Source organism: Pleurodeles waltl, chromosome 3_1, assembly GCF_031143425.1.
Source record: "Pleurodeles waltl isolate 20211129_DDA chromosome 3_1, aPleWal1.hap1.20221129, whole genome shotgun sequence".
Classification (NCBI taxonomy): Eukaryota; Metazoa; Chordata; class Amphibia; order Caudata; family Salamandridae; genus Pleurodeles; species Pleurodeles waltl.
Window position 1 is genome coordinate 1,298,448,181 of NC_090440.1, and position 21,634 is coordinate 1,298,469,814.

Here is a 21,634-nt window from a genome sequence, read left to right on the forward strand (position 1 = left end):
ACCTCCACACAAAAATGCGCAGACTGAACAGGTTCGGGTGGAGAAGCCTCCCCTGCTGCTGTGACAGAATATCCCCCAGAAGAGGGAGTCTGATCCAAGGATCGATGCCATGCTCAGTAGCTGTGGAAACCAGACTCTTCGTGCCCAGTCCGGAGCCCGTTCATTCTTGATCTGCTTGAGAACTTTGGGCAGAAGTGGTAGAAGTATAAAGGCATACAGGAGGCCGAAGTTCCACTCAAGATGAAAAACACAGCCGAGCGAGTGCAGCCTTGGAAACTTCAATCTGCAATATTGCTGTGATTGTGTGTTCCCTGCCAAGGCGAACAGATCCAACCAAGGCTCTCCACACTGCTGAAAGAGATCTTGCGCCACCTCCGGATGGAGACGCCCTTCATAATCAACTAAGCATTGTCTGCAGAGTTTGTCCGCTCTGTAGTTCAGATAGCCCACCAGATGTTCAACCACCAGGGAAGTGCACTGTTGTTCCAGCCATGTCCTGAGACGCAAAGACTCTTGACAAAGGGTCCACAACCCCACCCTGCCCTGCTTGTTGTAGTAACACATGGCAATGGTGTTGTCCGTGAACAACTGCACTACCTTCCCTTTGACAGTGGGAAGAAATGCTTTCAATGACCGATCCAACAGACTGATGTGGAGTCCGGACTCCACTTTAGATCAGATGCCTCTGATCTCTGCATCTCCCAGGTGACCACCCCATCCGTGGAGAGACGCATCTGTCACTACTGTCAGATCGGGTTGGGAAAGGGCGAGGGATCTGCATCTGAACCAATTGCTGTTCATTAGCCACCAGTGCAGATCTTGTACACTTCCATCAGAGATCTGGACCGTGTCGGAGAGACTTCCCTGACGCTGCACCCACTGGAACATTCAGGTCCCACTGCGGAGCCGGCATATGCAATCCGGCATGTGCCACCAGCAGGATGCAGGAGGCATGAGGCCCAGCAGGTTCAGAGTCAGTCTCACAGAAATCCGGGACAGAGGCTGAAACATCATTATCATAGCCTGAATATCCTGGACTCGCTGCTCGGGAGGATCAGCCTGAAAAGGCACTGTGTCCAGAACAGCTACAATGAAAGGGAGTGTCTTAGAGGGAATGTGGTGTAACTTTGGCACTTTTATAGTGAGCCCCACTGAATGCAGGAGGTCCGTCAAAGCATGGAGGTGTGACACGACAGCAAGGGGCGAGCCCGCCTATAACAGCCAGTCCTCTAGACTGAGGAAGACAAGTCCCTGATCTGCGAAGATGAGCTGCGACCATCACCTTGGTAAACGCCCGAGGGGTGCTGGTAAGGCCAAAAGGAAGCATGGTGAACTGAAAGTGCTCATGGCCTACCGTGAACTGCCAGTAACGTCTGTTGGCAGGCAGGACGGGGATATGGAAATAAGCTCCCAGCAAGTCCAATGCTACCATCCATACTCCCGGGATCAGGGAAGATAGAACCTGAGTCAAGTGAACTTCTCCTTCTAAAGAAAGCGATTGTGGGACTAGGATAGGGCAAAGACCCTTGTCATTTCTGGACCCCAAAAAGTAGCCGCAATAACAACCACAATCTACTTCTGACACTGGGACCCTCTATAAGGCTCCCTTGGCCAAGAGAGTCGTAATTTCCTCTTGGAGAAGTGCCAAGTGATCCTCCGTCATCTGATCACAGGATGGTGGCATGGATGGAGAGGTAGTCTCCAAGGCGATGGAGTAGCCCCTTTGGACTATCCAGCAAAACCCACCAGTCTGACATGGACTGCCAGCAGAGCAGATGATGGTGGATCCTGCCTCTGACTGGCCCCTGGTAGGGAATTGTCAGACTAGGAAGGTTTGGAGGCAGCTGCAGAGGAGGAAGGGGGATGTGGACTAGGCAGACCGATGGCTCCATAATCTACGAGGATGGTGGATTCCATGCCCCAGCCACACAGAGGCTGGGCAGCAAACACAGATGGGGTCTGGAAGGGAACGGATGTGGCTGGATACTCCTTCTATAGCCACAAAAGGGGCGAAAAACAAATTGAGGGGGGGTGAGGGGCCGCCGCGAGAACCTGGCCATAGTAGGAGAATCCTTGAAGTTCTTGTGCACAGAGCCTGCTTTCTCTTTGAAGACGGGTGTATCAAGGGGCATGTCCATAAGATTGGCTTGGACATCCCCCAAAAAGCCATATGTCCTCAAGCAAGCCTGCCCCCCAAGGGACACAGTCAATATAACCACTCTGCCCAGTGAGCCGGTCCAGTGCACATCGGATCATGACCTTAGCTGCATCTCTCCCATCAGCAACTGTTTGGCGAAGTACAGCCCAGGCTTCCTCTGGGACCTGTGGCAGCACTTGCGCAACTGTATCCAACAGCATGTGGGAATAACGGCCCAAAAGGCATGCTGTGTTCACGGTCTGCAATGTCAGGCTGGCAGAAGAAAACAACATCTTTCCCCATGTGTTCAGCCTCTTGGACTCCCTGTCCGGGAGGTGGAGGCCTCTATAACCAATCTCTCAGGAATGGGGTATTGCATCAGGAAACCTGAGTCACCCTGTGCCGGGCGATGGCGGATGGCAATTGTCCAGTTCACAGGTGCCACTGTGCTGGATTTGGAAAAGGTACCCAGTAGGACATCCGCCTGGGGGCACGGGCGGAGCCACGAGCATCAACGGTGCAGAGTTGGCCCAGATACAGGTTCCACAGAGGGAGTCCTAGATTGACGATGCTTCCGCTGTCTTCGACTTCTTCTTATACCTCGACTTATCAATTGTCATGAGGACTTGGAGTGGGACGGCTCAGGTAAAAAAGGGGGGGCTCCACAACCTTCCTCAAGATCAGGACTTACACGGAGCCGAGCATCGGGCTGCCAGGAGCTTTAGGAACCGATCCCTCAAAGCTTTCGGATTCATGGCCCAGCACTCGAGGGCACGACTTTCAGGTCATGCTCCAAACACCACAGGCACACAAGGTAAAGCTCTGTCACAGACATCGCCCAAAGACAGGATCCGCAGGGCTTGAACCCAGTCTTGCGTGATGACATCCCACAACACACCAGGAGTAAAATACATAAAGAAGTTTTGACAAAAGTAATTAAAAAAGGACCAGTCGAAAGAAGACTGAGGGTTAGCTCTTTCTTCGGATCAGAGCTGTCTGGCGTGAAAAGAAAAGAACTGACGTCAGCCCGCTGGGGTGACGCCTATTCAGGACCCACGACATCATATCCGGTTCAGATGACGCAGTGGACGGAGGAGAGATGATCGATGCCACCTAATTGAGCGCAAGGGCACTGCTCAAGAAAAATCACAGGATCCAGAATGACACCTCTGCAAATTCTCAGGTAAGAAATCTGCAACTAGAGGTCTCTATCAGTTTATACAATACATGCCAATTCAATTTTCCACATATTGAGGGGGCATGAGAGTAATTGCAAGCGTGACCTGAAAAAACACTTGCAAACAGTTACACTGAATTAAGGGTGTCATGAGAATGGTCCCACCACTTGCCCCAGATCTTGAGGTACAAGCCTGATAAATCAACTCTTCAGTTGTCACACACAAATCCTCTTGGCACTTCTTTAACAGGTGGGGGCTTAAAGGGGGGTGTAATAGTTGCCAGCACCTTGCAATATCTCTTTTGACGAGTATCTGCACTAAACCCACAAAGGTTATATTGGATTATGGGCCTCCCTATTTATCAAATATTCCCCAGTAGCACCAACTTTGGGTCCATGGGTATCTCCATTCCCACCACTTCGCCCAGGATACTAGTGATCCCCTTCCCGCCTCTGGAAATAATCAGAGTCAAATATTACATGAAAATAGATTGCACAGGAGTCCGCACAGCCATGGGATTGGCTTTTTACTATCTTTCGTATATTGTCCGGGTTACAACAGAATCTATGTAAATATCTGAACGGTATCAGGCACAGGTGAGATGAGATTGACAGGAGTTCTGATCGCCATTTTTGCCTCAGTCCAGTTGTCATCAATAAAGTTGTCATTAATAAAGAACAAAATAACCATGAAACTCTAGTCTCCCAAATCTCCACTTCTGGAACATTTTTTTAAACCTACTAATGTATTATTCCAGGAAGTACAAATAAAATTTAGATTTATGCAGTTGGGATTTATCGGCTAGCTTGACCCAAGGCTATATGTGATTATGAGATCATATGACGCCCAGATGAGATATAGCAATCAGGTCCCATGCATGGAAACCCAACCAAGTGACCAGTGTAAGGCAGCCAGATACCCTTCCATAATGGGGTGGTTTCTGTTACAATAGAGTGCCACTTAATGTATTTTAATGCCTCAAGCTCACTTAGGAACGTGAGTTTAGTAACCCATGACAAGGTTGATGCTATAAATGTACTATATAGTAAAGTCAAAGGGTCATATGGCTCTAGATTATTAAATTCCAATCTGAGCACCGAGTCATTTCTATACTGTATAATCAATTGATAATCTGGATTAGCTGCATAGCCCAGTAGAATACTATTATATCAACCAAAGCCAGGCCTGCATTATACATCTCCAGTCTATATTTGGCACAAGAAACCTGTGGTGCTTAGTGATCTGACAGAAAAGTGGTCAACAGACATTGGATATTCCCTAAGAAGGAGGGTGGCAGTGGAAAGGCATAATTCTGGAGTGTTTACCCAGAGTCAGGGAGGCAAATGGTTTTGAACAATGCTCCTCTGCCTACCATCAATAGTGGCAATGTGGCCCATGTTTTTATGTTGTCTGTGGAGTGAGGGGGTTGTATTCAGGTTCTAATGTATATGCTGCATGAGAATAAAACCACAAAACAAGTATTTAGGTTAGATGTAACAAGAGAATACCTTTCCACTAAGCTGTGATAAATAGGTTTTTAGCTGTTGCTTTAAATAAATTTGTATGCTTCTGCAAATTATGATAAACTGCTTTCCAAGTGCCATTTTGTATAATCAGCTGAGAATGGAGGCCTCCAGACTAGTCACAGGGAACTGTGATAGTCATTAAATCGTTAAAAGAACATATAGGCTTTCAATGAATTCCCTTGTATCAAGATTCCCTTCACGGGGTTGTAATTCATACATGTACCTTGAGGGTGTGCAATATGTACATTAATACAATAATTATCCTTTTGAAATATGTGTTTCCCATATTTTGATACAAAGGTTGTTAATGTGCTTAAAATGGTCACAGTAAATATATTTCATTATAGCTATGGCCACAAAATCCCCTTAGTCACTTACATGAGCCGCAGTAAGGCCATACTAAGACATGTAATGCGGTTTTAATTTAAGTCGAACTTTGCACTTATTGAATTTGATTGCCTCGGAGAGAGAACTTATCCTTTGAGAAGAACATGTTACCCATCTTCAATAGCTCCCTTGGTGTCGAATTGGACCCAGAAGCTTTTATCCTAGCAATGGACATTAGGTAGGGCCTGAGCAGCAGTGTTCATGGAATCCCTACTGTTTAAGATCTGATCCTGTTCCACCTTGGTGGCTGCAATGCTCTGCCTACCAGCATCTGAAGCACTTACTAGTTGCCACTGAAGATCATCAGCCCTATGATGCACTACTCACTAAGAAAGAATGCTTGAATCCTCCTATGGTTCAGAAGCTTCACTGGCTACCCTGCCCAATTCCCATCACCTTCAACATCTATTCCATCATCTACAGGATTATGAACACACCACCCTCCCGGCAGGCAAAATCAAGTTTTTCTCTGGACAAGTAACTCTCAAGACCAAGTAGAAACGAATGAAGATGCTGGCCAAGAACTCCTTACGCACAAGTAATTTTAAACTGCGCAGGAAGAGGGCGATGCTCCTACAACAAAGCTTTATTTGTACATTACTAATACTATTATATAGCTTCTCCCTCCTGTACAACACTCTGTTCTACTATTAAAGTTATGTTTCATAAGTGTGCATTACACAGGAAGCTTTTTAAAGGTGCTACACAACAAGCTACGTAATTAGTTCTAGCGTGCTACCCAACTCCTACAGTGATTGGGAAAAATGAGGCTCAACTAAAAAAATGAATCATATATGGAACCAAGTTTACTTACAAATATCACCCAATATCCTTCAAAGGGGATGCTGTAGATTATAGCAAATTTAAGGGAATACAAGAGTAAGATTTTAAAAGATAGTTAATGAAGAGTAATTTGTGTTCCTAATGGATACTTCTACTTCCCACATCTTCTAAAAGACCTCATCAGTGGCTAACCCAAAAGGAAGTAGTGCAAAATACAAAATGGGCTAAAGAACAAGAGGGGATAAGCACAGCTCTACTGATATCACAGTGATATCTAACAATTTCTGGTTAACAGAGAAGCAGACGGAAGTCCTGTCTGGTAAATAACTATGACAGGGGCACAAGTTTAAGCATTTCACACTAGTGGAAATAAAACTGAGTTACGCTGGGGGTGGGGGGCTGTCTTTATCTTCACTGCCGCAGCAAACCAGTGTTAGAAGCACAATCCACTTTGAAAATGATTGCTAGGAAAAAGCCTGGATAAGTTTACACCAGTAAAACCTCTAAAAAACTTGCCATCTGAACAGCGTTCCATGATGTGAACAGGGTCCTATAAGTGTCCAAAAGAGAGGAAATCACCCACTAGCTAAAGGTTGAGCATAAGGTAAGAAAAGGGTAAAAAAAAGAAAGAAGGCTTTGCATGCAACATCTCTCTATCCACCAAGAGCAAGGTGAATAATGGAGGGTGAACACAGACCCCATAGCTCATTCACTCTCTAGGCAGATATGATGGAAATCCCAAATAAATATTATAATGTGAACATTTTTACATCACAAGAAAGTCTAGATTGACGCTGAGCTCCCATAAGGCATTAGAAAAACAAACCAAGGTCCCAAAAGGGAAGTAAATACATTTAGAGGGTGGGAACTGGATCAAAGTGGTTTACAGCTCACATAGAAAAAAAATCAGAACTAATGGTACACGGAAGAGTACACCTTGCTGCAGGAAATGAGGAATGGCTAATTCTGATGGATACAGCTACCTGTGGATTCCTCACCTATTGAATACTCCCATTGCGCCAGCATTAGACGGAAATCTTCTTCCTAGCTTCTGCACGTCGACAAGGACGTCACAATTGCCCACGCGACGTCGTCTGACGTCATATAGGCAATAAGAGGTCCTCGCCGACGTGGCGACGTCAGTTTCCTTTTTTCAGTGCCATTCGAAACGGTTATCTTCGAGGGAGCTACTGTTGCTACTCGACATAGTTACAGTGTTTTTGGCTGTTTTTTGCTTTGAGACATTACAATGTCGCACAGAAAGTCAGGATTCAAGCCCTGCAACGAGTGCGGTGGCAAAATGTCAGATACGGACCCACATTCTGACTGTTTGTGGTGTCTTAGTTCCGACCACGACATTGACAAGTGCGATTCTTGTCAACGTATGAATCCAAAGGCCTTAAAAGAACGTGAGGCCATGCTTTTTTTGGCGAAATCAAAGAAGAAGGAGAAAAGACATCACCGCAAGTCGTCTTCACCGAAGTCGCATCAGCGTCATCGGGACTCCCGGCGCCGTCGAGAATCTCGGCGCTGGACGAGTAGGGAGAGGTCTCGATCGAGGTCACCTTCAACTCGAAGTCGGAAGACTTGGGAAGTTAGTCCCACCGTCTCTCCCCAGCCGCCGAAGCCATTAGCATCTCCAACTTCCCCGACTTAACCAATGTCACCTGTTCATCCTCCTTCTGTGTTCGAGGTTCCACGGCCTCAGGTGTTTTCTCCGACCATTCAGACTTCGGGACCGGCGTCGATGTCGCCATCGACCCAGGCACCTCAGTACCCGGCTTTCCCGGCCCCTGGAGCCGATAGTTCCGCATTCTTGAATGCGATGTTCTCCATCTTCCATCAGATGGCTCCAGGTGGTGGACCGGCTGGTCCTTCAGGCCCTTTGGCCTTCAACATGGGTGCTCCGGCTCCACTACGACCGGCACCCTTTATGGCCTTTCTTCCCTTGGGAAATGTGGGCTCGGCGCCGGTGTCGGCGCCTGTGGTGTCGGCCCCTGTGGCGTCACTGTCTCAGCCAGCGAGGCCGAGTAGACCTCCACCGGCCCCGGAACAGTCTTCTGTCCGTCCTACTCCTCGTTCGGCGCCGAAGACATCCGGCGGTTAGACCCGGCGTCTGATGGATCCGAGGAGCGGCGTCAAGCTTCGACATCTGCTGACGCCATGTCGACGCCGAGGATAGAGGAGAGAGTGCATTCGAGGAGGCTTGCTCTTTGCCTCCTTGAAGAGCAAGAATATCGGAGGCAGACATTGGAGGAAGGGGAGATTGAGGACTCTCGTGAAGATCTTCATGGCTTGGACACGGCTAGTGTGCTGGACACCTCTCCAGAATGGGACTTGTCGTCACCTGGAGAGTACACGGAGGAGGAGGTGACTTTTCATTCGGTCATCAGAAAAGCGGCTGACTTTTTGGATCTCCCTTTGCCGGTGTCTGAGCCAAGCCAAACATCTTGACAGAAGTGTTACACCCTGCCTCAACAACTGCGGAGCCACTTTTGCCTTTTAATGAGGCACTGTTGGATCCCATCATGGAAATCTGGAAGAAGCCGGTGTCATCTTCGGCGGTGAATAGATCTGTGGCTCGGAGATATCGAGTTGCGCCTTCTGACCCAGGCTTCCTTTCCAGGCACCTAACACCTGAAAGCCTAGTGGTTCAGGCTTCTTGCTCAGCCCGATCTGCTCCAGGATCCTTTCCAGCTGTGCCCTCAGATAGAGACTAAAAAAAATGGACATGTCATCAAAGAAGGCTTTCTCGTCATGTAGCATGGCTTTGAAATCCACCAATGCTACGTGCATTTTAGGGAGATACATTTACGCCCTGATGGACGAGATTAAGTCGACGCATACTGAGGTGCCTCAAGAATTATTGAGCCTGGTATCTGATGCTCAAGCAGCAGCAACCCAGGTTATTCAATCTGGGTTAGATATGACCGACTCTGTTGCTAGAGCTATGGGTACTGCTGTGGCTACAAGGAGGCAAGCCTGGCTTCGTAGCTCTGGATTTTCCTCTGATGTACAATCAACCCTCTTGGACCTTCCTTTTGATGGCGATAGGCATTTAGTTGCCAAGGCTGATTCAGCTCTAGAGAGGTTCAAGGTGAGTAGGGCCACTGCCAAGTCTTTGGGCTTGCAAGCCTCTTCTTCTGCTTCCTCCAGATTTTTTAGGAGGTTTCGAGGATTTGGTCATGGTTCCTCCTCCTCCTCCTTTCGAGGAAAATTCCAGCATCAACCCACCTCTGCTCTCTCCTATAGATCTTACAGGGGGAGGGGTAGAGTCCGCACCAGGGGAGCCACTCAGCAGCACTCTGCCTCTTCCTCTGGAGGGGTGCAGCACGGGAAGCAGCCTTAGACTTCCGCCAGTTCCTTCTCACTCCACTCCTGTAGGGGGGAGGTTATTGAACTTTCTCCACAAGTGGGAGGTCATGCCATCAGACTCCTGGGTTACCAGCATTGTGAGGAAAGGCTATGCCCTACCCTTTCGGGAGTTTCCGCCCCCCATCCCGCCCCGCCCTTCCTACTGTTCAGAAGAGCATCTCCTGTTGCTAGAACAGGAGGTTCAAGTCCTCCTTTCAAAGGGTGCAGTGGAGTTGGTTCCAGAACAGGAAAGGGGCCAGGGTTATTACTCAAGATACTTTCTGATCCACAAGAAGGATGGTCGGTTGAGGCCAATCCTGGACCTGAGGATCTTGAATCGGTTCCTCAAACAGGAAAAGTTCAAGATGCTGACCCTAGCTCAGGTGCTTTTGGTGCTGAACGATGGAGATTGGATGGTGTCTGTCGACTTACAGGATGCTTACTTTCATATCCCGAATCTCAAGTCGCACAGGAAGTATCTCCGGTTTGTGGTGGGGTCGCAGCACTATCAGTTTGCGGTTCTCCCGTTTGATCTTACTTCAGCACCCCGAGTCTTCACAAAGGTGATGTTGGTGGTTGCAGCAGAGCTCAGAAGGAAGGGGATAGCAGTTTTTCCTTACCTGGACGATTGGTTGATCAAAGTCAAGTCTCCGGAGCTCGTGCTGCATCACCTTCAGTCGACAACCCAGTTGTTGTTCGACCTGGGTTTTTCGGTGAACGTGCCCAAATCTCACCTAGAGCCCTCTCAGCGCCTCCTGTTCATAGGGGCAGTACTGGATACAACATTGAGTCGCGCCTTTCCTCCGCCTCAGCGGATTCAGGACATTCAGGCGTTGGTTCCAATGTTTCAAAGTGGAGCAGTCATTCCGGTCCTCAAGGTCCTACGCCTGCTCGGTCTGTTTGCTTCTTGCATTCTGCTGGTCACTCACGCTCGCTGGCCCATGAGGGCTCTTCAGTGGTGCCTCCGGAGGCAGTGGTCTCAACACAAAGGGGATCTCGAAGGATCAATAAGGATCTCCAGGGACGCTGCTGCGGATTTAAAATGGTGGATTGCGGACGGCAACCTTTCCCAAGGAAGGCCGTTCTCGCAACTTCCGCCGGTGACCACAGTAATAACGGATGCTTCCATTCTAGGGTGGGGAGCTCATCTGGGGGACCTGGAGATCAAAGGTCTTTGGTCTCCAGTAGAACAGATGTTTCATATAAATCTGTTGGAGTTGCGGGCTGTACGTCTTGCACTCAAGGCCTACCTCCCGTCCCTTCGCGGTCAGTCAGTTCAGGTCCTGACGGACAATACTACCGCGATGTGGTATATAAACAAGCAAGGAGGAGTAGGGTCGTACCTTCACTGCAGAGAAGCTCTGCGGCTTTGGTCCTGGGCAAAGGACCATCAGATTTGTTTGGTAGCAAATCATCTGGCCGGAGTCTTGAACGTCATGTGCGGATGCTCTCAGTCGCCATTTCTCGACCGATCACGAGTGGCGTCTCCATCCGGATCAAGTCAGTCTAATCTTCCAGATGTGGGGGTTTCCTCGGATAGATCTGTTTGCCACCCGGGAGAACTCGCACTGCCCGTTATTTTGCAGCCTCCAGTATCCGGTACAAGGAGCATTGGGGGACGCGTTTCAGAGGACCTGGTGCGACCAGTTGCTTTACGCGTTTCCCCCTCATACCCTTGATTCCTCGAGTCTTGAGGAAAATCCGCCAAGACCGGGCCCAGGTCATCTTGATAGCTCCGGGTTGGCCAAGAAGGGTATGGTACTCGGACCTTCTCCAACTCACACTGTGCCCTCCGCTCCGTCTCCCTCTCAGGAAAGACCTCCTCTCACAGTCGCATGGGCAGGTTCTACACCCCCACCTCCAGAGCCTGCACTTTCATGCCTTGAACGGGGCAACCTGAGTTCCTTTTCTCTCCCGCCTGATGTAGTGGATGTTATCTTATCGGCCAGGCGACACTCCACTAAATCTATCTACGCTAATAGGTGGGCTAAATTTGTAATTTGGTGTGGAGAGAGACAAATTGATCCCTTACGTGCTCACTTATCAGATATCTTGTCTTTTGCACTGTCTCTGGCACAGAGGGGTTGTGCAGTGGCTACAGTCAAGGGATATTTATCTGCCCTGTCAGCCTTTCTATGTCTTTCAGACCAGCCTTCTCTATTCAAATCCCCTATAGTACTTAGATTTTTAAAAGGTCTTATTAACAAATTTCCTCCCACTCCTTTCATTATGTCTCAGTGGGATTTAAACCTGGTTCTGACTTTTCTTATGGGTGCCCCATTTGAGCCTATGCTTTCTTGTCCCTTAAGGTTATTGGTCCTAAAGACTGTTTTCCTTGTTGCGATTACTTCCACAAGAAGAGTGAGTGAGCTGCAGGCTCTGTCTGTCAAACCCCCTTACACATCTTTTTATGGGGATAAGGTGGTGTTGAGGACCAAGGCTGCTTTCCTACCGAAGGTTGTTTCACCCTTTCATATGGCCCAAACGATTACTCTATCCTCGTTTTATCCTCCGCCTCATCCTTTGAAAGAAGAAGAGAGACTACACCGCTTGGACCCGAGGAGAGCGTTAAGCTTTTATGTGGACAGAACGAGGGATTTCAGGCTGGAGGATCAGCTCTTCATCGGGTACGTGGGAAAGAGGAGAGGAAAGGCAGTCCACAAGAGAACACTCTCCAGGTGGGTCATTCTTTGCATTAAAATGTGTTACTCTTTAGCAAAGAAGGAACCCCCTGATGGTATAAGAGCTCATTCCACCAGAGCTAAGTCGGCCTCTTCGGCCTTGGCTAGGGGTGTTCCTGTGGTCGACATCTGCAAGGCCGCAACTTGGTCATCCTTCCACACTTTTGCAAAGCATTATTGCTTGGACTCTGAGGTTAGGAGGGATGGCCATTTTGCACAGTCAGTGCTGCAGGATTTCTTGGTTTGACCATTCAGGCACCCACCACTGAGTGCGGCACTGCTTTGGGACTCTATTCAATAGGTAAGGAATCCAGAGGTAGCTGTATCCATCAGAAGAACGAGTTACTTACCTTCGGTAACGACATTTCTGGTGGATACATTAGCTACCTGTGGATTCCTCACGGTCCCACCCGCCTCCCTGTTGCCTGTCTGGTCTAACCAAGTTATTCTTGGGTGTGCTCCTCTTGGTTGTTGAGGACGTGTATATATACTGTATATATATATATTTATTTGTGTATTTATTTATTTGAATATGATGTATTTATCTTGAATGTCATTAAATATTGTAATTTGATTATTTATCTCAATGGCCTATTAGTCTCAGGCACGTAAAAAATGTTGGCACTGACGTCGGCGAGGACCTCTTATTGCCTGTATGACGTCAGACGGCGTCGCGTGGGCAATTGTGACGTCCTCGTCGACGTGCAGAAGCTAGGAAGAAGATTTCCATCGAATGCTGGAGCAATGGGAGTATTCAATAGGTGAGGAATCCACAGGTAGCTAATGTATCCACCAGAAAAGTCGTTACCGAAGGTAAGTAACTCGTTCGATTGTAGCAAACACTTTCACTCCATCAGCAAAAACAATCCTTAGAGATTTTCCTTCATCTTTTGCAAAGTCACTTAATGAAAGAATGTCTAAAACATGCCTGACAATGTCTTCATGGGACATAAACCCTTTACGGACTGTATTCACAATTTGGCAAATACAAGCATATTAGCTGTGGTAACTGGTATAGGGTGACAAGTCTAAGTAAGGGGTATTAAGGCTTCAATTGTATCATTTGGGACTTTTACCTATGATGTCACTGGGCTCCGTATTAAAGGACCCAACAACGAACACTAGGTGCAACCCCTTCAGCCCCTGTACTATTCTGTTTAGCAGCTCTGAGGTTCAAGGCTTACTCAGAGAGGTGGTAAGGAGTAGGGACTCAGCCAAGCATATTAACAGTTAATACGTAATTGGTCAGCCAATGTTTTAGCCTCTCTACACAGGTAAAGGACTTCTCATGAAATGGAAAGGGCTAAATCATGCATACAATTCAAAATGGAGGGATGCTGACATAGAGAGCCAGCCAGTAGAAAATATGGGCTGCTCCCAGATAATTATACCTAAAGTACCTTTATTGCAAGATCAGTGGTACATACAGTAGGCTGCTTCAGAAACTCTTACTACAATACCCTTAGACTTCCTTGAGGATAAAGACACAATATTACTGGCATGTAGGTTCTCTCTAGGCTATACCTGTAGCAGCACAGTAAGAGTAACTGTTATCCCAGTCTCTACAATGCCTTTGTTAAGCATTGTACTTTTCAATTGTTGAGATCAGGACTTCCTTGCTTCAGGCTGTTGGGAGGGGCTGGGATGCACACACTTGTACATGAGCCATCAAGAGTGATACCATTGGCTCTGTCTCACCTCTGCCAACTGATGTCTACCTGCTTTGCCAATGTACAGAGGCATGCACCTGCAGCCCCAGAAAGACCAGGGAATCCTTATGTTTGGATCTACCCCACAAAAGTTGAAGCAGACAGTAAACCATAAAATAAACAAAGATCCCACTGCAGGTAAATGTGGCGCCCTTTGAAAGAATTTTTTATGAAGCCTCTGGATGCAAATGTACTTTCTTAGCACCAAGTTGCCATAGGCCTTCCCTTCTGATCACTTCTTATTCACCAGCATCTCTCCACAGACCGCTCGGGGGGGAATCAAATAGCCCAAGCGGGGGCACAGCCTCAAGGAGTAAATAGTCTTCCAGTCTGTGTTACATTTGGCCAAGTCCAATACACTCTGGCCATCTCCTCAAGGCCATCCTCTGAAGGCAGCCTTTACTCATGGGGATATCCCTCCACTACCCCTCCTCCTCCTCCTCTGCAGTCAGTGGACTTCTTACTGGTTCAAGGTAGCTTCTTCAAGCAATATGCACAACTTCCAAGCTCCAGTTCCAAAAACATGAATTGGCAGTCAGTAACTCCAACCTCTGAGGCACAGAAGTATTTTTTGGCCTCCAGTGGTATGGTATCATTAGCACTGGTCAAAGATATATTGTGGTATATTTGCTTGTGTTTTCTCCTCAGTAGTATCTCATGTTTGCAAATCTATTTGAAACGTTTGCATGTCCCCAGAAAGGCCAGTAGATTGCATCCATGCGTGGCAACGGAGCACCATATTAGTGACCACTGCACACTACAAGCAGTCAGTAGTGTCTAAGCCAGCCCGAATTACTTTTGGCTGCATCCTGTTTGTCTTGAATGGTTTGAGACAAAGAGGTTTGAAACTCCTCCCGAACCACCAGGATATCTCACTGGCCATATCCCAATGGGTGTGTGTATAACAGGTCTAAGAAGCAGACGGTACTGACAGGCATTAACAACAAGCTGGCAGTAGAGAACATCTGCTTCCTCAACGTCTCCCTGTCTGGAGGAGTCCATCAGAATGCAGTAGACTTAGCTTCGCTGGTGGAAGCTTGGACTACCAAACTCTCAGGAGTCGCGTGCTGTGTAAGAAAGCATGGGTCACCCAGTAGCAGTCTGCTGCGCTTGGCCACCTGTCATCTGACCAGTGGGCAAGATCAAGGCTTTGCCCAAGTACCCATAAAGGTGTCAGTCAGGGCTTCATTTATTGGGAGCAAGGACTCCGATGAGGCTGTCCCAGGGTGCAAAGCCTCAAGTAAGGGCATTTGTTTTCACTTCAACTGAAGACAGCGGTATGTCCAGGACCTCATCTGAATGCCTAATCACCACACCAAATGATGCACTCTCCTCCACTGGTGGTCCAAGAGGCTAAACCATCCCTGTATCTGGGGAGGTATCCATCCCACCGGCCTACTGCAAGTCTATGAAGATATCATTATCATCAACACCTTCACTGTGGGGGTAAACCACGCCCATTATCAGGTTAATCAAATTTGGAGTAAACAAGGAGATGAACTCTCTGAGAAAGTCCTTAGCGAAGAGGAAGTGTTTTGTCTGAATCAGAGCAGATAGGAACCGGGTACAATGGAGTGAAGTCGAGACACAACCTTGTTAGGACTGAAGAGTTCGAGTTCAGACACCGGAGTCAGCAAAGGCTCAACCTCCATCAACGTCCCAATTGGCGTTGCTGGAGAAACAGAGCAGTTCTTGTTGCTGGGATTGACGTCAGCACCTAAGTCAGTGCAGAAACTGAATGGAGGCCCGCCATATCCTTGGGGCCCAAAGGAGCACCTGAGAGAGCAGGATGTGTGTCACAAATATGCAGCATGGGCTCCTTAAAGTCCTCAATCTACTGTGGCAGTGCATCAGGGCCAGTGGAGGAATCTGGTCCATGATCAGGAGCAAAATCTGTTAGTACCTTGCTGCCCTCCAACTTATCTTTGGACAGAGACTGACGGGATAGGGGTAGAGTTACCCTTCAAATTCTTATGTTTACTAGATTTCAATTTGTACTACCTGCATGACCTTGAAAGCAAAGAGGACCTGTCACATAGGTGACTTTAGAAGCACGAATAACTCCACGGCCTCGACTTGGGAGTGGGACTTACAGGTCTGTGACTTCTTTCCGTATTCACTGACTTACAGCTTCAATTCATGGACCGGGATGATCCTAGGGCACATTCTTCGAACAGCTAGGAGTCATGCCTCGAGCCAAAACACCACAGGGACACCTCCTGTGTGGTCAATCAACAACATCTGTTTCTGACAGTAATACAATGGTTTGACCCTGCAGTCTTCGTGAGGGCACTGTATCCCTGTAAATGGGAAAAGAGTTTTGGAAGGAACTTTTCAACCGATGAAAAGGAAGCAGAGATCCAGATCTGCGTTCGAAGGTGTAGAAATGAAAGTAACTTATGTTAAAAGGCTGAGGTGGGGATGATATGCCGCTCCATTCCATCACTTCAGGGGCAGAATGACGTAACCACTGAGCTGCAAAGTGTCACCTGGCATCATGCAAGAATACTGCTGATAAACTTCCGGATTCTGTCTGAGGCCTGAGGAATATTCTAAAGGTGAGGAATCTGCAGGTAGAAATATGCATCAGAAATAACATTTACTTTCTGTGATCATCACTAAAGAGGAACATGTCTTGAAAGTAGAGCTTAACATTAAACCTGGGCTGCTCAACAACCTCCCCTTGCACTATGTAAACCTATGATCTGAGCAGTCAACACAGACAAAGTTCACATTGGACCCAGGCTAAATTGCCATCACATCAGCATAATCTCACATAGCGTTGTGAATTTTGCTTTCTACTTGTTACACAACATTTCTGCCATTGTGCCACATGAAGTAATTTTGCCATGTCTTCATCACAATTTCAGCGCAAGAGCACTGGAACATCACTAATGACCAGACTCTGAGCAACTCTTGCATTTTGTGCACTATTTATTTTTTCAACAAAACGTGCCTGTGAATTCCAAATGAAAGGGGGGCATGATGTTTTGCACTGAAATATAGCACTAAATGCAGTTTCAGCTAATATCTAGTAATTACACAAAAGCAAATAATGCAAATTTTTGCACATCCTGAGTCCACAGTGTACAGTGCATTGCCTGGGACACACTGCCCTGTTCGCTTCAGACAAGTCCACTCCATTGCCAGAAAAAGCACCAGATGGGTCTTTCGCACAATGAAAGATATTAGACACAACACTGAGGAATGGTACTGGATCAGATCCCTGTGTTGTAAAATCCAGTATGGTGCCGGAGAAGGGCCATGTGGCTCGAGGGTCAGCTCCAAGTGGCGGATATGACGGCTCCACCACAACTTACACCAGTCCCAAAGATGAAGATCCCGTGGGTTTCTTGAGCTACCTATGATTCTCCCTTTTACCGGAGAAGTGGTAGAAAGGTGACCTCAAGCAAGCCCATTAGCGACGTTGACCTCTCAGTTCATCATAGCCCCAAGCCATGAAAAGCTTGGTCTCCTGTTCATTAATGCTCTTAGGGTTCATGCTGAGGTAGGGCTCACATGATCTGTGGTCATGGTCAGACTCCAAGCACCACAGACAGAGTGGGGACTACTGATTAACATTTGTCCCTTGCAGTCCCTACAAGGTTTTAAGACTGAAAGCTTCAGAAAAAGACCTTCCAAGCACTGCTACTTGTAAAAATTGGTTATGAGAAAAAATGTCACAAAAACTCACTGAGACAGCAAGCACAGGATATGCATCAAAGAGGGTGAAAAATGGGAACTGAAGTTATTGCTCCCGGGTAGGCACCATATGGATTTGGTCAAGTCTCTCAGGACCACTTCTGGAGTCGCTATAAAGCTAACACCCTCCACCAGTGTCAGAGCTTTCAGATTTCCCAGATATAGTCTTACACCTGGGATTATTCAACTGGTGAGAAATCTGCAGGAGTTAGTATCCATTAGAATTTTCCGTATTGTATATTTTTATTGTATATCCCTGCGTCACAGAGCTGTCCAGGACGATCATGACCGAACAGGAAAATAAGTTAGTGACCTTGCACAAGCAATTAAGCAGTGTAGCAGATGTCTCACAACATGTTTAAGCCATCATACTACACAAATAGGTATAAAGGTAATGTGCGACTTTTTCAGTATATGAATGGCTGTGCTTTATTCGCAAAAAAAAGGCATTTGATATTACACAAACATTGAAATGTCAAGTATAAGGGCATCAAAATCATGGATATTTCACACATAAGCAAACTGAAAACGAGGCACCTATGGGTAGGGGGTTTTGATCTTAGGGATTTGGGGCTTCCCAAGCTCATGAACTATGCTCGACTCGAAGGCTGTGCCTGGTGCTTTGAGGTCAAAGGGGAGCAGAGCCAACTAGGCACACTTGAAGGCCAAGCTCTACAATTTCTATGTATGGGGGAACTAAGAAGGGAACATGGCCAAAGCCTATGCTTTGTGCTTTCATCAAGCAAATCATAGCTGATGGGCACAATTTGCAGAAGGGGGTGCACTGAGCTTGGCCAAAAAACAAGATCACAGCCTGGTCAAATTTCAAACTCACTACTAAAGAGTGCACCGTGCAAGCTGAAAGAGTCGATGATCTAAGGAAAAGGTGAAGCCTGAGGTCAAGTCCTGAAATCAGACCACACTGTGTTCAGCCATGGGATGATGCTCCATAAGCATGAAGGCCAAATGATACAGGCAAATTCGAGGCATTGTTCAAGTGCGTCATAGCAAATATGGAATTCACAAGCAAAACTTGAGTTTAGTAAAGTTGTGTTACTACTATAATCAATAAGTATCAAGGATTACTTTTTCAAAAATTATCTTTAAAAAAATGTTCAGGTAAGATGTTATGGTTACGTGGTAAATGGAATGCGGCATTAGTGAAGCCGCTGTCAGACAGGAAATATGCAAGAGTGTGTGCAGAGATACAGGATGTAGCAAGTAATGCTAGATTTAAACTTACAAAGCTTTGCTATCTGCACCGTTGCACCATGCCTATCTTACACCCCAGTAGCTCCAAAGAGTTTTACCTGCAAATCCGGAAGCATGCCCATGATGCAACACCAGGTCGGCAGCATTTCTGCATATGAATTGGACCTGTGAAAACCTATAAGAATTCTGGGTTAAGGTAGCTGACAAGCTCACAGGGATGACGATGATACTACTGGCACTAAGAATTAGACAATGCCTACTGGGACTCACACCATTATCAAAAAATAGAACAAATTTTCCCACCAGGTTTGCACCCCTGGGTCTACTCTTGGTCAGGAGTCCAATTGCTATACCCAAGATCTCACGGCCTGCCCCACCCCTCTGAGTAGGTGCAAGGCTGACCAGCAGGAATGGGCAGTAGCCAAGGAAAGACCGCTGCGCGGGTGCAAAAGGATGAGAATGCAGAAAGGGTCTTGGAACTGTTGGCAGAGGTGGCTGATGATTTGCTAGATCCTCCAGACATCTCGGGTTCCAATCCACAGCTGGGACTTGGGGCATCTCCCCGACCGGAAGCTCCGCATTAGGAGTGAGGCCCTCACTAGGTAGGATGGGAAGGAATTAGAGAAGAGACAGGATGAAGGGTTTTTTCCTAGATTAATCTGTATTGCAGATGAACTGGGAATGGGTACTCTGAATATGCAGACTCCTTGCGTGAAAGTATTGACCAACTATAACAGATGTACTATCTCCCAATCTGGTCTTTAGGATTTGCTGGGTAGGCTTGTGGCATGAACGCGCTACTGTATTGCCCTAGACTGCTATGCTGAACTGTTACTGTTATCTTAATTTTTCTTGATAAGACCAAATGTGATAAAGTATTAAATAAAGATATGTTGTGGTTATAATGCAAAACATAAAACAATAAAACACTTAAATTTAACAGGTAATGTGAGCTACGCAACAATAACGTTGCATAACAAAGCACAGATCACATTGAACAATATGTCGTGGATGACGTCATAATTGAGATCATGAATAACATCAACAGTAAAATTCCCTTCAACTGATGTTATAAACTGCTTTTATATTTTTGATGTGAATGCTCACTGACTTAAGCAGAGAACCATAACTTCCTTTAATTAAAGTGTTGCTAGTGAAAATGCACACACTTTATGAAACATGTTTGTATTGCCAACTTTACCTCATTCACATCCATCCAGGTCAGTATGTCGAGTTTCTGCACCTTATAGCTAGGACAGCAAATGCTTTGTATAGTTTTTATGCAATCCACATGTTTTCCTAAGCTAATATCCAAGGAGTCTTACAAACGTGTTTTACTACATTAATCCTATCCTTCGTCTACGTTGGGAAAATACACTTATACAACTTAAAAAATAAGAGATTCCTGAAACGGTCCGAAAGCTCCAATTTCTAAATGAACTAATATTGATAGTATGAAAATATTTGTGCTCTTTGTGAACCAAAATTAAAAAAAAATGAATACTATCAAAACATACCAATAGTTTTAGCGAGAATAGAGGCTGGCCCAGGTTTACGAGCGGACGACACGGGAGCCACCTTCCGGCAAGGGGCCGTCTTCGAAGATGTGGAGGAGCTGGCAGATGAGGAAGGTCTATTCCCATCCACAGAGTCTTCATCATCCAAAGTTTTATCTGTTAGAAAAAACATTCAGTCAGTTTAAACATTCAAGAAGGCGATATTGACATTTTGCCAGTATGGAATTTGAGAAGCAATTTCTGCATAAACTGGAAATTAATTAGGCTGATACAACATCGAAGTTCACATATGGACTACACGAAAGTAAATAGGCACGAGTGGTTGACTAAAACTAGAATATTATCAGAGGTAGCCGCTTCATGCCCTGCTGCTTTAAGTACAGGGGTTGCTTGGTAAGCAAAGAAATAAACGTAAACGTAACAAAAATTCGCATTTTCTACAACAATACAGCAAATGGCGCATTAAACCCCAACACCTCAATGTGCTATGGCTAAAACGCAGTCAAAATATTGCAGTAGACCCCTTGCCGAGTATTTGTAATTGAAAGGCTATTACACTGATTTCGGTAACAGATAATTATTTTGTGCATTAAATACTAGTGAATGTTTCATTAATCCGCAATGATTTTGCTAATGGAAATGCGTACTTTAGCGTTTGGTCTGAGTTGATATTTATTAGTTGTAAACAAAATATATATATATATTTTTAGGGATTAAATTTTGACTTTAAATAAATGTTTGTATTTATGATACGTTTTATAGACTAGCTTTCTAAATAAATATATATTTTTAACTGAAAAAAGTGTGCTGAAACTGGTCATCACTAAGACGCTGAATAGGCGAGATATGAAGCCGGACACGTTATCACAGAAAGATTTAAAATGACGGAACATTGGATGCAAGTGGGCAACATGGTGATGCAATAAAGTGCATGTTTGGTTTTACAGGAAGGGGGAGAAGAGGCAGCAGTTCGACAGTGCAATTTATTGTATCACTCCCTCATTTCTAGGGGGAAACTAAACAAGTAGAAGAAAACGGCAAATAGGCAGGCCCCAGTAGCAGGTAAATACTCAAATATAAAACTCTCGGGCGATTTTAACAAGAAAAAAATCTTCACTCCCTTACGACAAGGTTGCTAAAATCACAAAAGAAAACATCACCGTGTAAAAATTATTCTTAGTGGTCGAAAATGTTCAATATTGGGCCCCGAAGAGCTTTCTGTCCCCCGTGCCACATCACATAAGAACCAGCCGTAGGCAAATCATCCTATAAAGCTGTCTAAACTCAACTGCCATACCGGTCGTCTTCTTAACAGTAACAAAGGAAAGCCCTGGACCATTTTAAGTCTATTCGGGCCTCATCTGCTTGCTGCAGCTTGAGTCAAGGGCATACCTGTCGAACGTAAAACATGGGTCCCATGTTCAATGTGGCAGACTGCTCAAGCTGTA

The 21,634-nt window shown here is 46.2% G+C and overlaps 1 protein-coding gene across 5 annotated transcripts in view; it reads right to left on the reverse strand.

Annotated features, from left to right (window-relative positions):
- Positions 1-21,634, reverse strand: part of CLASP1 (cytoplasmic linker associated protein 1) — a 1,131,138-nt gene that overhangs the window by 729,103 nt on the left and 380,401 nt on the right. For all 5 annotated transcript variants that reach the window (XM_069224628.1, XM_069224627.1, XM_069224630.1 and 2 more), the window contains exon 9: positions 20,187-20,342. In XM_069224628.1, coding sequence (XP_069080729.1) covers positions 20,187-20,342 — 156 coding nt within the window. The remainder of the gene's footprint in view (positions 1-20,186; positions 20,343-21,634) is intronic.